This window comes from Anser anser (assembly GCF_964211835.1).
Source record: "Anser anser genome assembly, chromosome: 14".
Classification (NCBI taxonomy): domain Eukaryota; kingdom Metazoa; phylum Chordata; class Aves; order Anseriformes; family Anatidae; genus Anser; species Anser anser.
In genome coordinates this window covers 15,597,943-15,616,741 of record NC_139735.1, presented here as the reverse complement: position 1 = coordinate 15,616,741, position 18,799 = coordinate 15,597,943, and the positions used below count along the sequence as shown (strand labels likewise).

Sequence of the window (18,799 nt, the reverse complement as noted above, 5' to 3'; positions counted from 1 at the left end):
AAGGGAATAACAATGAGGAAGAAAAAAAGAGTAGGGAATGTGTCCTGAGTAACCACAACAGTAGGACCTCCTAGAGGGGTAGAGGACAGGCCAACCTTCCTTCAGTTCTGCCGTGATCATTCACAGGTCATGAGACTTAGAAACTCCTCACCATGAATACCCAAAACAAAACGGCTCAAACCGGTCCAACTTAGGACCCAACAAATCAAGAAATATTTTCTTTTCCCGTTTCTATCACATTGTTGCCAATAAAATATCTCCTCTTGCTGACCCTGCAATGACGCTGAGGATCATAAGAAGCAGATAAGAAGAGCTGGCACAGCATCTTTTGTGGGAACAGGACTGTAGGGGAAGGGGTAAAGACATCTAATTAAATACAGTGGCACATTCATCATGTCACCCTTTTCGATTACAAAACCCCATTTTCAGGGTCTTATAACTCAGCCATAAAAATATGCTCCAGGCTGCATCTTGGCATCCAAGGTCTCAGTTTGGGAGCACAATTTTTTTCTCTCCTTTTAAAGAAAAGTAACAAGAGTGGCTTTGTGCTGGTTATTTTCATGTGACTATAACACCATTTTCCTTCCACAAAAGGACTGGGATAGCTTGCATGTATGCAATTAAAAATGACATTATTAAATACTATCACAGTAATGACTCAACTCAGTACAGTTACCATTAGTAATAATACATATGGGATTGTTAGCATACAATTGCTCAGTATTAGGACACATTCCATACTGAAGGAAATGTCAGCATAATTAATGACATTTGGCTACTGGTCCCTATGTATTATAGAGAGTCTTTACATTATTGCTTATGTATAATTCTTTATTTTGATTTGCATTCAAATGTGCCAAATATGAGGACTGAAATTAAATGATAAAACATACAATGTGGGACCTGGATTAAACCATATGTTGAAAGAGTTGCAGTTTGGGACTGTTTGTATATATTTTTCCAGAAAAAGCTTAGAAGAAAAATGAAGTTTGCAGAGTGACTGGAAGGTCATCAAACTTTTGGGTTCCAGCTGACCGAGAGAGAAAATTAATTCCAGAGACAATGATGAAAACTGTGTACTGACTAAATAGTGAGGCAGCAAGAGACAGCTTTTCATTTGGACCTTGGAAACAATAGAGCCATGCAGGAAAGAACCATTTCCTAAGACACTGTGATCTAAGCTAATACAGGTCCAATTCCTTATTCTCATTTAGGGATTTTGCATTAGTGTTGGACTTTCCTATAAATAAATAAATAAATGATGCTCAAAATCATCATTATTCTCATGAAGGTAGGATGGAACACAGAATTTAATTACAACATTTTGGGGGAAAACTTTTGGAGCTGCAGTGTACTAACAATTTTGTAAGTTCACTATATTCACTTTTTTTTCCAAAGTGCAACAAAACAGTTAAAAATCTGTTTATTAAAATAGGCATGCATACAGTGCATTATGTTTCAAAAAAACAACTTTTAAATACTGATGATAAATTCTTTCAAGAATATTACTTTTTCTTGGTAGAGGAGCTTTCTACATCTGTATTCCAACAGAGTAGCCTGTAAGCCTGGAAGTGCAACACTTCTCCTTAAACTAGGCTGAATTAACACTAGGGAGTCCAGAGTTTTTCATTTATGAAATGGAAAATGCTAAAGAAAATGCTCTGGACAATGGAGTTCTTTGTATATGGGGAAAAGTTAAAGTAATGTGCAAACTTTGTTTCCCGACACCATAGGCTATCAAAGATAAGCTGGTTGCCTGTGGCTAACTCTGAAGCAGAGCTGACAGCTCTGCCTCTTTCATCGAAGTCTCACTTACAGGCATGCTAAATGAGCAAGACATGTCTGATTGACCATCTCGTTTTATCAGTTTCAATAAGCACCTTTTTTTGGCAAACTTTTGTCACAGCAGACACAGATTAGATTAGAACAGGCAATGTAACAGGAGGAAGAACTTCACGTTTCTAATCCTCTGAGTCACACAGTGACACTTAACTATTCTGTAATTCAGAAAATGTCCCTCCCTAGAAAAAAAGAAAACAAAAGAAAAAAGAGAGAATGTGAAAATAATTCAGATTTTAAAAAAAAACTGCAAGAATAAAGAAAGACTGAAGAACTCCAGCTGAACCTGTGCCCTTCGGATGCCCCTCCAGGACTTACTGCTATAACAAATCTGAGCGATTCAGTCCCCTGCTGCTGCGAACCCTTGCAGGTACCAGACACAGCAGGCAAGTCAGGCTGGAATCTCAGTCATAACTCTGAATTTCCTGTCTTTGCCTGGTGAACATCACCACCTTAGCATTATTTAAAAGGTAATTTTCTTGTCTAAGGCTACAGAAACTTGAGAGTTAAACTGCTTGGCATTTCATACGCAGAGAGCTTTGGCTTAAGTTTCTTTTTTTAAAAGAGTAAAGATTTGACAAGTTTGGCAGCAGAGTTTGTATATGAATATATTTCCCTTGGGAAGAGAATATACAGAAGATATAATTTCTTTTACAGGCCACACAACAGAAAAATCTAAGGAGGCCTCTCATGAAAATGTTTTTGACATCTACTTCCTCGCAGCCTATAATCTAATGCAACGTTTTCCCATCTTGAGGAGCACAACTTACATGCATGCAAGAGATTTCCCACCATAAAAAAAAAAATCTCAAAATCTTTTTTTTTTATTTTCCCCTTCACGGACTGTTCCATCCCCACTCCACACTTCTCTAAAACATGCTAAAGCCCCACACTCCTGTTCTGCAGAGCAGGGAGGGACAAGGATGCCTTAGTGGACTGGCTGTATTGAAACTTGGTGAGGAACTAGAGCAGCGCATAAGCTGAACATTCAATTTTATGAATAAAGATTTTGACGAGATATGGTTTTAAGGGTCTTTTATTAGACCAACCCAAGCTATATAAATAACTATAAAAGCAGAAATCTTCCCTAAAAAGCCCCAAACGTTGTTAAGCAACATAACCACTCCTGCTGTTTTGTAAAGGATCTCAAAAACTACGTCCATTTGGAACCAAAATAAAGCCCCTGAAAATGTGAACTTCATGAGAAAAATTCAACAGTAGCTTTTATATTCACAGATTCACAGATTTCTCTAGGTTGGAAGAGACCTCAAGATCATCGAGTCCAACCTCCGACCTAACACTAAGTACTCCACTAAACCATATCCCTAAGCTCTACATCTAAACGTCTTTTAAAGACCTCCAGGGATGGTGACTCCACCACCTCCCTGGGCAGCCCGTTCCAATGCTTAATAACCCTTTCGGTAAAGAAGTACTTCCTAACATCCAACCTAAAACTCCCCTGTCGCAACTTTAGCCCATTCCCCCTCGTCCTGTCACTAGGCACGTGGGAGAATAGACCAACCCCCACCTCTCTACAGCCTCCTTTCAGGTAACTGTAGAGAGCGATGAGGTCGCCCCTGAGCCTCCTCTTCTCCAGGCTGAACAACCCCAGCTCCCTCAGCCGCTCCTCGTAAGACTTGTTCTCCAGACCCCTCACCAGCTTGGTCGCCCTTCTCTGGACTCGCTCGAGCACGTCCATGTCCTTCCTGTAGCGAGGGGCCCAAAACTGAACACAGTACTCGAGGTGCGGCCTCACCAGAGCCGAGTACAGGGGCACAATCACTTCCCTCGACCTGCTGGCCACACTGCTTCTTATACAGGCCAGGATGCCGTTGGCCTTCTTGGCCACCTGGGCACACTGCTGGCTCATATTCAGCCGACTATCCACCAATACTCCCAGGTCCTTCTCGGCCAGGCAGCTTTCCAGCCACTCATCTCCCAGCCTGTAGCTCTGCTTGGGGTTGTTGCAGCCCAGGTGCAGGACCCGGCACTTGGCCTTGTTGAACTTCATGCAGTTGACCTCAGCCCACCGCTCCAGCCTATCCAGATCCTCCTGCAGAGCCTTCCTGCCCTCGAGCAGATCGACACACGCACTTAGCTTGGTGTCATCTGCAAACTTACTGAGGGTGCACTGGACGCCCTCATCCAGATCATCAATAAAGATATTAAAGAGGACCGGCCCCAGTACCGAGCCCTGGGGGACTCCACTAGTGACCGGCCTCCAACCAGATTTGACTCCATTCACCACAACTCTCTGGGCCCGGCCATCCAGCCAGTTTCTAACCCAGCGAAGCGTATGCCAGTCCAAGCCCCGAGCAGCCAGTTTCTTGAGGAGAATGTTGTGGGGAACGGTGTCAAAAGCCTTACTGAGGTCAAGGTAGACCACGTCCACAGCCTTTCCCTCATCCACCAAGCGCGTCACTTGGTCATAGAAGGAGATCAGGTTCGTCAAGCAGGACCTGCCTTTCATAAACCCATGCTGACTGGGCCTGATCGCCTGCTTGCCCTGCAAGTGCCGCGTGATGACCCTCAAGATAATCTGCTCCATGAGCTTCCCCGGCACTGAGGTCAAACTGACAGGCCTATAGTTCCCCGGGTCTGCCCTCCGGCCTTTCTTATAGATAGGCGTCACATTGGCTAGCCGCCAGTCAACCGGGACCTCCCCCGATAGCCAGGACTGCCGATAAATGATGGAAAGCGGCTCAGCCAGCTCCTCCGCCAGTTCTCTCAGTACCCTTGGGTGGATCCCATCCAGCCCCATCGACTTGCGCACATCCAAGCTCCGTAGCAGGTCGCCAACCATTTCCTCATGGATAGCGAAGGCCACATCCAGCTCCCCATCCCCTTCCACCAGCTCAGGGCACTGGGTGTCCGGAGAACAACCGGTCTTGCCGCTAAAGACTGAGGCAAAGGCGGCATTAAGCACCTCAGCCTTTTCCTCATCCTTAGTAACTAGGTTTCCCCTCGCATCCAGTAAAGGATGGAGATTCTCCCTAGTCCTCCGTTTCGCGTTGATGTATTTGTAAAAGGATTTTTTGTTGTCTTTAACGGCAGTAGCCAGATTGAGCTCCAGATGAGCTTTGGCCTTTCTAATTTTCTCCCTGCACAGCCTCGCTACATCCTTGTAGTCCTCCTCAGTGGAGGAGGACTCATCAGCTCATTCAAAGCATTTTTTTTTTCTTTACTTTCTACCATGGAAGAAAAAAATGCTGAATAAAAACCTGAACCAAAATAAAAACTGAAGCCTTTTATTCCAGTATTACAGATATTATGAAATGTTTTACTAGCACATTTTTAGTGTCAACCGGGTTTTGCAAAATGAGTACTGAGTGACAGATAACACAATACAGTTTTGCTTTGGTACAAGCTGGCCAAAGCCATCTAACCAGTATTACATGAGGGTGACCTAAAGGGAAACTGAACTATAGAGCAACAGTCCATTATTTCTCTTGAACAAAACCTGAACTTTTACTCCAAAAATTGCTGGGCTTGTTAAGACCTGAATCAAGAAGAGGACTATCAGATCACCAGTGCTGAGTAGTGGTCTCACCAAAATCTAGAGTGCCGTTCTGTCAAGCACCGTGACCATTTGCACGTGCTACGGTCTGCAGAACCTCTGCATCCCACCCTCATGCACTAACGTGACCCACGCATATGTCTGTACCCGGAGGACATCCTCTGCTGCTCTGCTCTGGGTCTCATTGCAGCTGCTCAAACAGAGCTCCAGATGGCCTCATGGAAACATGCGGCCACGTCTTGTGTTCCAGTGGTAGGGTGGAAAGCCTTGGGCTGTTATTTGTAACAGAGCCCAGCAGTGTCCCTTTCACCACCATCAATGCACACTTTTCCATTGTAATATCATCAGTTCGCTTCTGCTTCCAGTGTGTGCTGGAGCTGTTTCTGGAGTAGGGGGGAGGAGGAATTTTCTTGAGGGTTGGCAAGCCCAGAGACAGAGAAGCTTTGAGGTACTTCTCCCTTTTTCTTCTTCACCATTCATCCCACCCCCACTCACAGGGCAAGAGGGAAGCTATTCTGTGCCTCATTCCTAGATGAGGGGTTTGGGGAGTCAAGAAGCCACAGTGCTCTGCTGGAAATATAAAGGTGTTGTGCCTTTGGCTGGGGAGGAGGATGGAGTTGGTAGTCTCTGACTGCACTGAAGTCCTGTCAGTCACCCAAACTTTCACCTGGCCCTTTCTATTTTGAAGAAATTGTATCTTCTGGCATAAGATGATACGGGTTTGCTGACCTGGTTAACAAACAGTCAACCTCAGCTGGAATAGTCCTAATCACAGCTGAAACCAAACTGGAACTGAACTACAAAAATGTACTGGTTTGATTCCCTGCTTACCCCATTTATAAACTGTGCACTTGTGTGTCTCCCTCCAGCTGTCCCTCCCTCCGTCCTTCGCTGAGAGAAGCTATATATAGGAGAATATACAGCAGCAGCCTGAGTAATGCACACATGCTCTTAGAAGTGAGGTTTTCATATGTGCAACTGAAACAACATCATGGTGTGCTCTTGCACATATTTTGTGCAAGAAATAGCATGAATTCTGAGGACCTAATCAGTGAAAATTTGAGGAACGATTTTCTAAAAAAACTTCTAGCAACTTTAATGATAACTAGTGGCCAAAGCCTCAAACTCGTATTTTCTTAGTTGTAAAAAAATAGGGCTTGTAGGCGCACTAATCTCCCAACAGCTGCATGAAAAAAAATCTAAATTCCTCTTGCAGTCTCCCCATCTATGTTACATCTTTCTTATGTGGGAAAACTGAAACCCATAATATCCAGCTGTAAAGGTTACTCTCTTTGCAAGCATTATGCCTAAAAAGATGCGGCAATCTCTCCACATTTTTAATTGTTTCTTTAAAGCCTGTTTGTCTACAAGATTCAGTATGAAAACATTTTGCATCTGGTTGTCAAGCAACAGATGCTTATTTTACAAATACAAAAAAGGGTATGCGTGCGTTTGAAATGCCCCAAGGAAAATTAGCATACAGATAACACAATGCAGATCAGGGAGACCGCTCAAAATAACTCTTAGAGTATGTCCCATTATGAGAAAATAAGGAGGCCTGTTTCAAAGAAAACAATATGTCACCAATGAAACCAGATTAAATTTTTTGTCTGGTAGATAGAACTGTCACGTGCAGCAGCTTTTACAAAGTAGTCATTACAGTTCGTTAATGTAAAGTAGAAACATTTATTTTATCATCTCATTTTAAATGAACTTTGCGTTATTACCTGAATCCATCCTTATTTGCCTCGGTGAGGTGGCAGGTCCCTCCATTCTGACATGGATTTTGAATGCAAGAATTAATGGGCACACTGCAGTCCCGACCCTATTTGGGAAAATTCAAAAGAAAGAAAGGTTAGTAAGATTCATGCCATCTGAATCAATACCTATAGCTCCCTCACCCTATTTGTGAGGCTACTTACAGTACGGCTATGGTCTTCAGAAGCATCACATCACCTAATGTTTTTTATTGATGGCAGATACCTTCATCACTTAAATGAGAATTTGGACAGGGTGATTATTCTAATCAATGGGACGGGTGGGTATCTTGGTGTCATTTGAGTTTCAAGATATTGGTTAACTCTCTCATTTTATTGTTTTAAGGAAACAGCTGGTTTTATCGATACTCTAGCACACTTTATTCCCCAGTGATAGTTACACTGAAAAGAATGAATCATGACCAAAGGTACGCAGAAGGCCATGCACAGTCAGCTCAAGACCACAGAGTCAGCACTCATTCAACTGCACTTACCAGGTACTCAGTTAAAAAAAATGTAACAGTGCACCATACTCATTACTGGACATTGTCAAAACTTAAAGGAGAAAATCCATTTTATCCTGGGAGCTGAGTTTGAGTTTCTCTATGGAACACACCGAATCCTGTTTGATATCATTTTTCAATCAGTTCCTTCTTAAAGATTGCCCTAAAATATACATCAGTTCCAACTGAACTTCACTAGCTTGGGCAACCTTCACTGTTACCAACTGAATTTTTATTGACTCTTCAAGGCATAGACATCTTTCTCTGATCATTACATTCTACTGATTAGAAAAAGCTATTTGTAAAATTGGCAAAGACACCAAAGAAGTTGTTCTTTCCCTTCAGTTACTGTCACAGTAAGGTGGAATAAAGACAACTGAAAGTCTGACAGTAGTCAAGGGATCTGTGCAATCAAAACAAGTTCAAGAGATTTCTCTACTCTTCTTATTGAAGATCCTGTTAGCAGTGGCCTTCTGCCAGCTCATCTACTGGAAAGCTGATACATGACTGCAATCAAGATGAGAAAAATATCTCAGGAGAAACATTAATTCAGTCAAAGTTGCTGGGATTTTTGGCTTTGGTTTAAAAAACATTCTTATTGTACTTGAGAAGAATAACAACAGTGCATCTATTCGGAAATCTCTAAACAAAGAGGGCAGATTCCAACCCATGACACCAATTCATAACAGCTGTAACCTTTGTGTATTAGTTTTGAACATCATCCTACCTCTGCCAACTCTCCTTGCTGACAACACTCATCAGAAGTCATTCCTTTCTCCACTGGCTTTGCAACACTTTAGATAGCTGGTGTGATGTACCAGAGCGGGGAACACTCAACAGACATTTATGTAGCCTCATTTTTTTAAGATTGCTGTGTTGTGGAAATGGAGCATCTTGATGCTTCAGCTATATACTGCACCTGAGAGCATCACCTGTTACTTGTTTTTCCATCTAGCTTTGAGGCTTTGCTGCTCTCACTTAAGATATGTTACATTAGAATTAAGAATGGGCTTTGAGAAGCCTAACACTGTACTTGGCAGATACCTGACAGTGATTAGCTTGTTTCAGGATGGCTACAGTGGGGTCTCAGGACGGTTATACAGTGGGGTATAGAAAAGGACTACTAAAATGTCCAAGGAGATGGAGCAACTACTTTAGAAGAATATATTACAAAGACTAAGACTTCGTAGTCTGGAGAAAAGAGAGCTAATGGGGGTGATATAATTGGTGTTTACAAGATCATGGAGGTGGTAAATGCAGAATTTGTTACTCATCATTTCCCTCAGCAGAAGAGGAACAGTTACTGATACTAGAAGATGAGCTTAATACAGATAAAAGAAAATACTTTTGCCAAAGTATAAGCTTCTGGGACTTTTTTTTTCCCAGAGGAGGTTGTGAAGTCACATAGTTTAGGAGCCACTAGGCAAATTCATGGACAACAGAGTCAAGACAGATATGAAAGGCAATAGGCAGACATCAGCATTCCTAGTTGGATGATGGTGGGTGCTGGGAGAACCAGAGAGGAGTGCTGACCAGGCTTGTGTCCTTTCCTTTAAAAGTAAACACTTGCTGCTGCCTGCAGTACAGACAGAGTGCTGTGGTAAATGCACTACAGACCTCGCATGGCTTTTCTCATGCTTTTATGTCAAAGTTACTTGAAAGGCTTACTTGGCTCTCAACAAGGAAAATGTTCCTTAGCTTGTTTCAAAAGTCCCTGAACCAAAAGTACTTGATTTTGTGCATTATCAGGGAATAGATCTCTCATGAAAACCACACTAGGATAAATTTGATCAATTTGTCAATGGCTGCATATCTGTTTGGGAAATCTTGCCTACTTCTTTGTAGAAGTTTTGCCTTCTTCTTTGTAGAACAAATAGGCTGGTCACATCGTTCAAATGGTTCATCACTGACCACTTCTCGCTTACATCCTACATTGACCAGAAGAAATTCTTGCGCAGCTCTTCACAGGTGTCCCCATTTCCGATGACGTGCCCAGCCCAGAGGTGGCAAGCCAGTAGGAAAGGGACTGTGCTGGTTCTGCGACTGCTCAAGCTCTGCGCATGCTTTTAGTACTGTATAAATAATAGTAGCAATCTTAATTTGTCTCTGGAGTGCTCACCTTGAAATTGGTGCAGTCTCAATAAGCCTTATCAAATGCAACAACAACAACAAAAACCCTACCACCCCTCAGCAGCCTGTAAGTGGGATCTTCCTACAGAGTTCATTTGACCAGGTCTGCCCACTCATGGTGCTAGGCTCTCACCTTCACATCATACATTTCAGTTTCCCACATACTACCAATGTCTTCAGTATTTTGTTGGATAGGACATACTGCCATCGTACTGTGAGAAAAACTGAGACACGCAGTAATTATACGTTCATCCAATACCACAGAGGAGCTTTATTACAGGAATAGGAGATGAAATGCTATTTCCTGAGGCTGTGGCAGCCACCACTGCCTCCCAGCACTCCCCAGAGAGAGGCAGAAGCTTTGTAGTTTTAGATTTGTGCAAATACAAGGCAACACGGACATCCTTTTTCCCTGGTCCAATAAGAAGGGAAACGTTTCCAAACAACAACAGAAATACCTGGCTCACTGTGAGTTCATTCCCCCAGCACAGCAGTGCAGGCAGCATGCAAGGTCCTCGCCCAAGACCTGGCAGAGAGAGTTTGTGCTTCATCCATACTGCATTTACCAAACAGCCCATGCTTCTCCACTTGAAATCCTGAGCCCCCTAATGTCTCTGGGAAGAACTGGGAAACTGCCGAGGGAAGCTCATGCAGGTTTTATTTTGGCACCATGCGGTCTGCAGCACTTTGCAGACGCAAGTTACACAACATTAACTCTAATCTGCCTACCCTTCTGCAACGCTGCCTGGGCTCTGTCCATCTGTGTTGTGAATCCTGTGTGCCTACCATGTTATCCTAGCGGAGCTGGAAGATGCCACCTCTTATATTTCTCAGATCACAAGTACTTTTCCCGTGTCCCTGAAGAACAACCATTTTATAGATACTTCACTAACATCAGTTACTTCTGTTTCATACAAACTCCTCATCCCTGTATCATTAGCGTATAAAATTCTTTGAAGCCAAGCAGAGCAAGATACAAAGCAGAAACCACAGCATTTTTTTCCCGAAGGTTTTTATCACAGTTGAACACTATAAACAGTCCCATCACTTCTATGCTAATTATTCAGATTATCTTGAATGTTCTTGTGAAAATTTAATAAAGATAAATGTTCAAATGAGAGCAAGGCATTTTCAGTCTCTCACTGGCACATGCAATTGCTCATGACTTAGACTTAGCTTTCATTTCTTTGCTGAACGTGGCTGAATTATTGGCTTCTTGGGCCTCAGGCACCATGGAAACCAAAGAGTACGTGCTGCTGAATCAGACAATTACAACACTAAGTTGCTATGTGGCTTTAGGAAAACCAGAGTCTCTCTGACTCAGTTTACTCAGTTTAATAAACGGGCAACCACCACCTATTCCCTCTCTAAGGATTATCTTCTCTCAGTTGACGTTATCAGTAGCACATGGAGAGTCTGCACAACACGTACAATTTCTCTAGCACAGAAGACTGAAAACCAAAGAATTCTGAGAGCAGAGAAGCTGCAGAAAATATTGCTACTAATAAATCTATAGCAAAGCAAGGCCATTTTATTCCCGTATAAGAATGCCACTACCCAGAAAAGCCTAAAGACATTCTAGAAACATCTTTCAAATGAATAATGCAATTCTCTAGTCTCAATTTACAGAAAGACTATTCTTACTGGAAAAATGGAATTGCTGTCAACATCAGTAAAATTAATTTATCTGTGCATTGGGAAAAAAAAATCTTTGAATTGCATTCCCCAGAAAGAACTATTCTTACAAAGGAGAATATTGTATATTTGCTTCAAGACTAAAGAGCCTTTTAATGAAGTCTGAATCAGGAGAAGAGGTGCAGACTTTGTTTCAAGGACAGGCAAGAAAACACGACTGTCTCAGCAATTCACAGAAAGAGGATGAAGGTCCCTCTGTGTGCAATATTTTATTTCTATTAAGCTGTAATAAATTTTTCTTTAGTCTGATAAGAAAGCATCAGATCCAAAATACGTTTATATAATTTCTCTCATTTTCTGGAGAAGAGGAAAGGATTAGGTGTTGAAACACAGAATTTCTGCAACTAATCAGGAGACATATAAGTTCTGATTTCAGCTGACTCTTTAAATCTGAAGTACCTCAACTGGTCCAGATTTTAGCTGAGCTAATCCAACTCCAGATTTTCAGTGAACGAGAACAGAGACTGTCCACCATGCTTGGAAAGTGTCAGTTCTTCCTTTATACTCAACAGCAGTTAACCACACTGGGCACTAGTGCATATACAAGCTGTTGCTCACTACTGCTGTGCCAAATGCTGGCCTTTACAAGTATCCAGCACTGGAAAACATGACATCATGATTAGCAAAACACACAAGCACAAGCAACAAAAACTAATATGGACCTCAGCAGGAAGAACAAAGGATAATGTGATTAAAAAGTGTTCATTTGCTTTGATACTATTTCAGCCACCACAATGTTTTGTTTTGTTTTTTTTTTTAAATTAATTTTCACAAATAACAACATTGTCTGTGGAGACTGAAATCTTCATTCGGGATCACATGGCAGAGAGCTGACCTGCATTCACTTTATTGTGATCCTTCCCTGGTTTCTAGCGGCTGCAGGCACAGCTAAGAGACGGCAGCATGGAGCATACCACAGCCACAAGGCAGCAACCTGGAACAGAAAGCTCTCACTGCTGGCTGCAGCACGAACATGATGCAGCCACTGATGGAGACACCTGCAAACAGCAGAAATCTCTCTGACTTCAGTGGTCTGCAAACAGGGAGACCTTCCAGCTGATTACAGCCTTGTTCAATGACTTCAGTGTTTTAAATCATGCTGGAAAATGAACTATAGAAGAAAAAAACACTAATGTTTATTTAAGTTGTTAACTATATATAATGTGTTCATAATAAATTTTATTTAGATGATATATGCAGAGAACAGATGGTAGTGTTCGTGTGTTTAGTAAAAATACTAGACCAAGACAAATAAAGCTGATAGAGATTTTAAATTAAGAAGTAGGAAATTTTCATAAACAACTTAATTACCATGCTCTAAATACAGCTAAATATTTTAGGAAAATCAGAAAAAAGTTACCGGCTACAAAGATACCGTATTGCAAACCTAGTCCTTTACATTCCTAACAGTGGAAGTAATGCATCCACACCCAACATTAATACACTAGTCTTATTAGTGTCCTGGACAGAAGATAATAAACAATCATTAATTGAAGGGAAAAGACTGAGTAAATGTACTTCATGAGATGCATGAAAGAAAATTCACAGAAAGATAAACAGATGTACATTCTTTTTTATGACTGCACTCAGGAATGCTATTCAAGCTTAACATATCTGCCAGCTTTACATTTTTAAACTCCTAATATTGTGAAATTAAGAAACACTTACAAACACAGACGTAGCTTCATTCTGCTTCCACAGAGCTTTAGAAGTGTTTTATTAAACAATTTATTGACTTAGACTGATTGCTTGAGTGTTAAAACTACATCTGCATGTGCCAGTGGGATTTGTTCATACATTCAGACCTACAAAGGTTTAATAAGCAGAGTAAGGAGCTAAATGTGGTGTGTAAACAAGTCATGATTTCTGGTGCTTCATATAAAAGAATGAGAAAAGATGGGATGAGAGGAGAGGGGGAAGAACATCCAGAAACAACAGAATACACAGAAACAATAGAATTCAGTTTAAAATCTTGAATGGCTTTTTGACATGAGTTTTGCTTCTTTCGTGCTTAGGAAAGTGAGAACTATGATCCAAGGTCTTCCTCAAGTTATGGCATTCAGCTATATAATAAGGTATAAACTGATGCTACAGTCTTTTACCTAGTGGTATTTTTAACAGCACCTTTTTTCTCAATTTGAGACCTTTATCCCCCTGTCATAAATGGTCAGAATTGGACAGTAAACTGAAATATTCTCAGGGCAGGAAGGGAAAGAGATGTTTTACACAAAGTTCGATCTTGTAAATCTCAATTCCACTAGAAAATAAAGCTAGGAAATAAGACTAAGTACTCAGCAGTTTCCCTGTAATAAATATATTGACAAGCTATAAATGCAAAGGAGAAACAGAATGAATTGTGTAATTAACCAAGGAAGCATGATGCCATGAATTCAACTACACAGCAAATACACCCTGCTACGAGCTTCATAGGAAAAATTCTCTCCTTAAGTTCTGTTCATGATTGTGTATTTCAGAGCCTTTCATTGTAAAGAAACTCAGTACTACGTCAAGATTTTTAAAAGGAAAAGTTCTAAGTGTACTGCAAATCGTAAAACAAGTCATGAATGCTAACGTGCCATCTTATGCTAACTGCAGCACGAAGGACTTGGACACCTTAGCGATCGTTGCAAACAAAGCTACTCAGCTCTGTGAAGGGAATACTTAGATATCAAATAATTAGAGATGCTGCAAACTGAGTGAAGGATTAAGCTAACTTTAAAAAATAAAAATTAATCTAAAATCTCTTACAGGAAGAACTAAGAAATATATTACTGGGAATCAGCCTACCGTCATTTTGCCAATGAAACCATTTACAACTGATTTCCTAATTGATTGCAATGGTACAAAGATATAATTAGACAGCTTACAACTGGTATCTATACACAGTGGTCTAAAGCTCTTCAGTAGATACAGGTGGTACTGTTTCCTTATTTATGCTCTTTCTAGCCATGGATGCAATGGCTAAGCCTCAATCTGGAAAAGATGCAGATGACGCTCATTGGCAAGGTGAAACAACTACAAGAGCTGACAGGGTGTATGTTAGATCCATCTGCTTAGGCATATATACAAATTATTTGGCAAGGCAAGGATAATATCACAGTAATTTTGGATCAGACCACTTTTAGATTGCCAGGTGGAAGCAGAAAGATTTTGATCATCTGTTGTTTGCAAAGCGGTCATGACTCCCTCTTCTGAACACACACCTTGCTACAGACATCCACGCCTCTAGGTGAGGATACTCACAGTGGTTAGGTTATGAATTAACTATTTCTCTTTAGTCATCTGTCCCAATAGGGTAATAAAAGTGCACCTTATGATGACTGCTGCTTACAAGCCAATTAATTTAACTTGAAAAAATAATTCATTTAATGCATTTCTGGTTTTGAAAAAAAGATTTAAAATAAATATGAATTTACTTAGACAATTTTTTGTTGTTGTTGTTGTTGTTCAGTATTGCTTTTATACAGCTGTACTTACACTTTGACACCGAAGCAGAACAAGAAAATCCACCCACTGCTCACAAACATCATGAGAAATACTATTTGCTAAATGGCATTGATGTCGGATTATGAAAAGAAGATAAATTGTTATTGATTTTGTTGCTGCACCTCTCCCCCCTACCATTTGGCTGATTTAACTGTCTCTGAAAACTTCCACAGCATTAGTGTCTGAAGTAAAAACACAGATAACAGTTATTTATATCCCATCGTCTTCAGCACTGTATAGCTAGTTGTCTTCTGTGTCAGTCTAGCTACATCTGGCACCTGATTAAACAATAATTGGGCATGGCAGCAGCACTTCTTAGTGACTTCCTTGTCCTTGTTAATAAATCACAATTGTCAATTTACAGCAAATTAGGAGAACTCTGCTCTCCTAAGCCTCATTTTATTTAAATCACAAAGATTTATGATCCTCCAGAGTATAATATACCTTCCATTACCTCCGTAGCTAGTAATCAAGAATATGCCTGTCAAAGTCAAAATGCAATGATTCATCATATTATTTTTTAAAAACCCTGGTTCTTCTCTGATGACTACAAATTTTAATTCTCTATGGATATCAGAGGTTTATTTTGCAATTATATTCATTATGTTGTAAATTCTGATTGTCCTTCTAAACCTCTCCTTACATGAGCTTTTTGGGTTTCAATGGTCTTTTGGTCTTTTAATCGATGACAAAAGATATGTCAGTAATCTATCACAGAGTTGATTCGCATTGTACATAAGTGAACCTAGTCCAGAGGTGTAAAACTGGATGAGGCACATGCTCTAAAGTTTCCAGGGACACTAGATCAACTGGCTGATGCAGATCACTGTGTGAATGCGTAGGGAGATGGAGAAGAAAATGAGTGACATTGAAAATAGTTGATTTTGCCCAGGGTTGTGCCCCATACATAAAATCCAATCAAAAATATTTGATATAAAAAAAGACATTGAATGTTTTATATTTAGTCTCTAATTCAGCCAATGCTCATGAACAAGAACAATGTTTTGAGTACCCTCCAAACACTAAGGGGCCTATTTCTTTTAAAATACATGCTGCAATGACAACAAAATCTTCCCCCTCAGGCTATCAAAAGCTAGTGACTCTTTATTAACATGAACATTGCAGAGAGAGTTATAAAGCCTGGACGTTGGTACAGAAAACACAATTCCTAATAATAAGAAATAGGAAATAAAAGCAAATATAGTAATTGTATTTTAAACTTATTACTCCAGGCAATGGATCTATTCTTAACACTTTAGTAATTGAACAGAGTCCGCATGAGAGAGGAAGGACACATCACATGCAAGACCTAATAAAAGCTGCAATGAAGCAGGGCTTACATGATAAGAAAACCTCTCCAAAGCACACATTACATTTCTGAAATAAATAGAGTTAAAGATGCTGGAAGAATCTCTCAGAATAAGCCTTTGCTGGCACATGTCTGTCTGTTAAAGATGCAGGGTTTTGGTGTGGGACAGTTCTGTACTGTTAAGAGGTTTCTTACTGAAATCTATGCTATATCAACAAAAATGCCTTTGTAATCTGTTTTGCTTGGGGAAGCTGTGTGAAGCTTCCCGTACAGGGCTTGCCCATTCAGAGATACCAGCAATCCCTTCTGGCATAAGCCAAGCCTAATTTGATAGCGAATTGAACTGTGACAGGTAACACAGGGAAGGCAGTTTTGTTTTCTGATGCAAACAAACAAGCACATTAATTTTTCAGACTACTACAGAAATCAAACATGCCCACCATGATAATGAGCAAGAGCACTACATTTATTTCAGAGGCTCTCAGAAGTACAAGGAAGGGATCCCCAGGGGGCTGTGGAGGACGGCATCTGCCCTGCACCAGCTGTGTTGGAGCCTGACACCGGCAGCAGCCGAGAGCAGACAACTTTGGTACAACTTTACCAGCAGTGTACGTGCACTTACACAGTGATCTACTCATTCTGTAGCTCATCTATTGTTTCTATTAATAGGAGAGAGTTTACTCTTACGCTATAAAGCAACTTTTCAGCTTAGCCTGCTTACAGCAACTTCTCCTATTCCATCATCCCCAAAGAAGGGGGGAAAAAAAGGCAACCAACCTCCCAGGACAACCTCTGTTCATGTTCTCGGACAACCAAAGAAACCCAAAGGCCATATCCTTAGTACAGTCAGTGCCAAGAAAGCCTCAAGGATAACAGATGACAGACAATCACTAGAAAATCTTAACAATAAGGATTTTCAGCTGTGACCAACTACTTCAACTGATTCAATTATGTGGAAACTGTGGGATGCTGAAAATTAAAAGCTGGTTAAAGAGAACTTGATTAAGCAGAGTTATAGCAACCAGTAATCACCTGAAAGACAGATAAACCACAGAGGAAGAGAAATTATTATTTAGTGTAATAGGACCAGGCAAACATAAGAACAAGATCCTGAAATTCAGACTAAAAGCCAATAAAAACTTCTCCCGTACCCTGGGAAAAGAATGATTGGAAGCCTTGTCTCTTATGGCTTTTTGCATTAGACCAGAAAAACAGAAGTAAAAAAATAAAAATAAAAATGGGAGGAATGATCCACCCTAACAAGAGAGTGAAGATGGTGGCGCCCACAAGTGGGTATGGCTCACTATTCACCTTAACCTTGCTGCTTAGCTCCTCCTGATGCAGCTCTGAACAAACATAGCAAATGCCTGAAGCTGCTCAACATCTGCTTTCTTGCTGCCCTAGCACAAATGGAAATACTTCTTCAGAGTTGGCTTTATTGTTAAGAGCCCTCATTAGGGCATGCCACAATACATTACTATGTTTTTTACAGGGCTTGTGGTGGGTGTATGCATGCCTCACCACCTTCAGCCAGCAACTGTGGCAGTAATCCCTCCTTAAGCCTTTCATTTTTATGCTCTTCTGGATGTAAATCTCCATTTTCTTTAAACCCACCATAATAGAAAGGGCAAAAAGAACGAAACATAAGTCTGACTGATGCACGGTAAGTTTTAAGGAATAAGCACACAGGAAAATACTGTGATTTCTGCTGTTTTCTTTTGCCCTAGGAACATTATATGAAATTATAACCACCCACTGCTGACACTGGTCTTTGCCCTAAAAATCCATACATAAATACAGGTCTACTCATTTTACATGGCCACCCATTGCCTCGCATCCCTAAGGGCTTTCTGCATTATTTTACTAAGAGTGAAAAATGCTTCTTCAACACTCATTAATAAGTATTTTAAGTACAGTTAGAACAAACAAACACAAAGTAAAACACCCCAGATCACATAAACACACACTCCAAGAGAAATTATCACAGTGAGAGTTCAAGGCAAAATCACCTCACACAAGCAGCATTTTGCTGCGCTGATTTCTTCATGTGAAAACTTGGCATTGCGCTCACATTCCGCTGTCTTTCCAACCCTGACACTGGGAAAGGAGAGAGGCCAGGACTGTGTAACATGTGAAGGCAGAGACGTTTGCTCTCCCGTCCCACGTGGATGAGGGCAGGCTTGCTTATGAGTGCCTTCCAATTTTTCCTCCTCCTGCAATTGCAACTCATGGTTTTATTGGTGCAGTGAGTGATGTATTTGGGGACTTAAATGCGTATGTTAACAGATCCAAAGAAACAAAAGCAAGGAGTTGCATTTCCAAACAGGATTAGCCTAACAAACTAGTGCCGACACAGACTCTCCTACAGCTGGCATGCATCAGTAGCCAAACCCTACACTTGGTTAGACTCTTATAACCCCTCCCAAATCAGCATAACAGAAACTGGCCCACTGGAAAACAATTGCATGGCCTCAGCCTCAGAGCTGACCAGAATAGCTGTACATGAGCAAACACTATGATATCTACATTTTAAAACTTGTTCTATGTTAATATTCCTAAAACA

General features: G+C 40.8%; 1 protein-coding gene across 12 annotated transcripts in view; it reads right to left on the bottom strand.

Annotated features, from left to right (window-relative positions):
* Positions 1-18,799, bottom strand: part of SLIT3 (slit guidance ligand 3) — a 512,478-nt gene that overhangs the window by 55,834 nt on the left and 437,845 nt on the right. For all 12 annotated transcript variants that reach the window (XM_083798318.1, XM_083798310.1, XM_083798313.1 and 9 more), the window contains one exon: positions 7,084-7,181. In XM_083798318.1, coding sequence (XP_083654444.1) covers positions 7,084-7,181 — 98 coding nt within the window. The remainder of the gene's footprint in view (positions 1-7,083; positions 7,182-18,799) is intronic.